General features: G+C 34.6%; 1 protein-coding gene across 1 annotated transcript; it reads left to right on the top strand.

The window, feature by feature from the left end:
* Nucleotides 1-3874, top strand: LOC306988705 (uncharacterized protein). Its single transcript, XM_079593848.1, has 4 exons — nt 1-418; nt 525-594; nt 1106-1280; nt 3626-3874. Exons 1-4 carry the CDS (start codon nt 98-100, stop codon nt 3786-3788), a joined length of 729 nt encoding a protein of 242 aa, XP_079449974.1. The 5' UTR covers nt 1-97; the 3' UTR covers nt 3789-3874.
* Nucleotides 3875-5144: the final 1270 nt, after the last annotated feature.

The following is a 5144-nucleotide window of genomic DNA, read 5'->3' as shown; positions in this document are numbered from 1 at the left end:
AACAAATGATACGCTGGAGCAAAAGCGGCAACAGCTGGAGACAATCTACAGACAGGAAGGTATTCAAGGTGGTGAGAAGGCTGAAGTGATAAACCTTATGAAAACAACATTCTGTCTTCAGCGCAAATCAATCAATCAGATTCCAGCACCTTCCATTGAAGATTTGAGAATCCAGTGGCCTTACCTTTTTACCCAAAGGAGTATCTTCTCTCACTTCGAGTTACTAACTGACAATAATGTGTTACGTGCCATGGACTTATCCATTAAAGAATGTGGACAAGGAATAGTGAAGTATTTGATGACAAAAGCAAAGAACAAGGATGCCATTGCCCAGGGTGAAGATGGGGAGTTGACTCTCATCCAGCTGCTGATGGCCTACTTTGATGAAAGAATAGAGGGATTGATACTCCGTGCTGATGTAAGTTTTGCTTAGTATTAATTTATTTGTTTTAATATTTACTTCATGCCTGCTATGACTCTAAACATATTTTCATTTCACTACATACCATTTTTCTGTTCTACAGATATCTGCCACTGCAGCAGATGTTCAGCACACCCTGACCCTCCCTGCCAGCCCACGACTGATACTGCTGGGTAAGTGTCACATAAGCAAGGCATGGACTATAAAATAATAAAACAGCTTATAACCTACTGTGTAATTGCTCTCTTTCTGTATTAACCTCATTAAAGGGTTAGTTCACTCAAAAATGAAAATGATCCAATACTTAACTCAACCCTCAAGCCATCCTAGGTCTATATATATATATTTATTTATAATTTATTTGGCTGAAAGAAGAAAGTCATATAGATCTAGGATAGCTTGAGAGTAAGTAAAGTATGGAAAACATTTTTGGGTGAACTAACCCTTTAACTTATGTTTTGTTGTGCTCTTAGATGTAACTTGTTGTTTTAGCCTTCACAGGTCATTGGGAAAGTACTGATTTGCAGCGGTTATAATAGTGTAAATAGAGAAAAAAAAAATATATATACTGCTCAATTTAATTGTGTGTGTTTTAGCTAGTACCTTGAAAATGCATGGATAGGGCACTCATACCAATATTTGATACTGTTTCAGGACATTAACTATATTTTTTGTCTGAATCAGTTGCTGGTGATGAAGTCACTCTAGGAGGATGGATGATCAGTGTGGAAAACAACGTCATCTGTGAAGGCATCCAACAGAACTTCATCACTGGCCTTGCAGCAGTTTTTGCCACCTACTATGTCTTCAATTTGCAGTACCAAGAAGAAGCTGCAAAAACATTGGAGTTTGTTCAAAGGTAAATCCTCTGCTTAAGTCTGTTTTATCAGCTCTGTTCAGGAATGTTAAATTGATGACTTTCTCTTGTTCCTATTGACTTTACGATTACAGTAGTTCCTTTTGATAGTGACTTGAAGTTTATGCTTGCACATTTATGTAGCACAAAATGTAGCACTAGGTTCAGGCAAAATGTGTTGTCATGCTGTATGTTTTGAATAGAGAGAATAATTCTCTCTCATTTCTGTCAACAATGGAGGAAAAAACAGCGCAAGCGCATAAACACAGCGTGCATGTAAATTACAACAGTGTGAGCACCCTGACAAAGCTCGCAAGTAAAACGTAAACACAAATCCAACACTCAAGAACAAAACCTTCCTGTTAACAAATGCTATTGGCTGTTGGCCTCTTATTTTGATTAGCTGCAATTGGCTGTTGTTGTCCCTCAAAACAGAACGCGGGATCCGGGCTGACAGACTGTAAGAAGGTAAGTTTTCTTTACAACTTCATACATGTTTATCTATAGTTTGTTTACAGTATATGTAATGGGTATACAAATAATAATTTTAAATGTATGTATTATTTGGGTAGAATTAACACAAAATTTATCAATTACATATGTTTGATATTTTTTAAACATTTTCATCAATACAATGATGTCTTTAGACCTGATTCTTCTAAAATGGCATACCCAAGTTTGCATGTATTGATTTAAATATTTAGAAAATTTTTACATAATTGACTTGTGTAACATAGATAAGGTAACACAGACAACTCTTGATATTATAAAAAGCTAGACATGTAGACATTAACATTTTCCTTCAGGTCAGTTTGATCTGTTTTCAGTTGTTACATTTTACGTAAAGAAAAATAAAAACATGCACGTGTCTAGCTATTTTATTTATATTTATAGTTGTTGGTGTTACCTTATCTATGTAACACAAGTCAATTATGTAAAAATGTCCTAAATCACTTACATGCCAACTTGGGTCAGCCATTGTAGAAGAATCATGTCAAAAGACAACCTTGTATCAATGGAAGTATTATTATTGATTAAATACATCAGACATATGTAAATGAAAATTTTGTGTTAATTCTACCCAAATTCTAAATAAATTTAACAATATAATTGTTATACCTGTTGCATATAAACACCAAAGATAAACACATGTATGAAATTCTAAAGAAAACTAACTTCTTACAGTCTGTCATCCCGGATCTTGCTTTCTGTTTTGAGGGTCAACCTCAACAGGAGGACCACATTCACGGCATAGAAGCAGACAATCAAAATAAGATGAGCTCCGATTTGGCCAGCAGCCAATAGCATTTGTTAACTGGAAGGTTCGGGCTCCGGCCCCGAGTGTCAAATCTGACTTGTGTGCAAAGATTTCAGCTGTGCCCGAATGTAGAAGAGTTCTTGTCCGTATGTTCAAATCTGCATGTACAATAAGAACTTGTGGGTGTGGAACCTGTCATGACTTGCGGATTTGTTATTTCTGCTCGCAACTTGTAATTATGAGCGCATCATATTTTCTGTCCTTTGAATGTTCTGCATGTTTACATTTTACGTGCCAGCTTTTCATGGTGTTCACACTGTTGAAATGCACTTGTGTGCTGTGTTTACGTGCTTGCGCTGTTAGTCCACCATTTGATGCCATACACTATTGTTGCACCAGCCATTAGTAGATCCATGCCACAGCTTGGTCTGAACAATCCAGTCGACTAAAATAGTTATTTGCTTTGAAGGACTTGCGTGTTTTGGAGACATAATTTTATTTTACATTTAAAATACAGTTCTGAGCTCATTTAAGGGTAGCATTACCATTTATTTTTATCTTAAAATGCTCCAACCAAAGTCATAAAAATCAATCTGCGTAAAGGGATATTACCCAAAAATTTTAATTTGGTAATTTACTCACCCTCATGTTCCTCCAAACCTGTATGAGTTTATTTTTTTTGTAAAAGAATGTTGGTAACCAGACAGTTGATGGCACCCATTGACTTCCATAGTATTTTTTGTTACTACTATGGCCAACTGTCAACTGTCTGGTTACCGACATTCTTTAACATATCTTCTTTTGTGTTCAACAGAAGAAAGAAATTATTTCTCTTTTTGATGACACAATTTAAATTTTTGGGTTAACTATCCTTTTAACACTACTGACAAATCTATAGAAAGCTATCTACATTACTCTAAAATGCTCAGGTCTTCAAATGCCTCAGAACAAACTTAAACAAATACTGCCATAATGGGTAACAACCTAGAATATTCATATTGAGAATGCAATGGGTTTTGTATGATTAAAGTTAAATTAATCTTTACTTGCCTCACTTAATGTATTATATTTCTCTGTAATTACATTGTAGACGCTTTGTTGGTGTGAACCCCGAGAGAGGAACCAAAGCAAGCCAGGCAAAGGTGGTGTCCAAGAAGACGGGGAAGCTTGTCCAGAAAAAGGCAACCACTGTGAATTTGCATGTGGCCACCCTCTTAAAAAAACTCATAGACTTCGAGTGGGGCTTTATTTAATAAGGTGAAGTCAGAGCATTGTGCTGGTGTGCCAGATGTTTACTTAATCACAGCATTGAGTTCTATAATGTTTGTGACAGTACGGAGTTCAGTAAGTATTGAGTTCTGTCATGTTTACAGTTGCAGCATTGATTTCTGCAATCAGATGTTTCTGACATCACATCATTCTGTTCTGCTCACATATGTTTATGTGAAGTCAAAGCATTGAGTTACCCAGTTTCTCTAGTGAAGCAGAAATAATTGAATTCATTGAATATTTTGTACATTGTTGCTTTAATAAAAGCATGTTTTAAGGTCATCTTTTGTTTTGAGTAATTTGTTTGCAAGCATATTTCAACGAGTTTTTAATTAATTTTAGAGTACTTAAATAGACTTTATATTAATGCACAGTTTATGAAGATTACAGCAAGAACACTAATGTAAAAATAACGACCCAAACACCTGACAGTGCTGTATACTGTGCAGCCTATATTTTCTACAGCACAGTACTGTAATCTTTTTTACAGTAATAAACTGTTGTTTCAGATTACAGCATTCTACAGGTAAATCTAGCTGCCTGTAGTTTACTGTAAATTAACAGGGATTTTTTTACAGTAATAAACTGTTGTTTCAGATTACAGCAGGTCCACTGTAAAATTACAGCATTCTACAGGTAAATCTAGCTGCCTGTAGTTTACTGTAAATTAACAGGGAAATTTTTTACAGTGTATGGCCGTTTTAATCACTTTATCTTCACAAATGTCTTTTACTATAGTTGTAGTTTATAGACCTCCTTCATCTGATATCTTATTTTATAAACATTTAAAAAATATTTTTAAAGAAATTGATTTACGTAAAGAGTGTCTTGTTATGGGGGATTTTAATCTTAATTGGTCTGATAAAATCATTTTAAAAAAATTAAGTGAAATAACAAAATTATATGATTTTATACAAATGGTTGAGGGCCCTACACGAATTACAGCCACTTCACAAACTTTATTAGATCTGATTTTTACTAATAAGCCAGATAGAATAGTAAAGTCTTTTAATTTTTTGACTGGATTGTCAGATCACAATCTAACACTTATTTATAGGAAATTAAATAAGAATAGATTTAATTATCATACTACTACACAGAATAAACAGAATTATTCGTTTAGAATATTAAAAAAGGATATGAGTGCGTTCGAAGGAGAGCTTGAACAAATTGATTGGGCACCCCTTTTATCAACCGAAGATGTGGAAACTGCGCATACAATCTTTATAGAGGAAATACAAAGAATAAGGAATAAATATACTACATTTGCTGTAAATAGGCATAAAAAGAATAACTTACCATGGATTACCGAACAGGTACGGATGCTCATGAAAAAACGT

Source organism: Phoxinus phoxinus (assembly GCF_949152265.1).
Source record: "Phoxinus phoxinus genome assembly, chromosome: 20".
Classification (NCBI taxonomy): Eukaryota; Metazoa; Chordata; class Actinopteri; order Cypriniformes; family Leuciscidae; genus Phoxinus; species Phoxinus phoxinus.
This window is presented reverse-complemented; position numbering and strand designations above follow the sequence as displayed.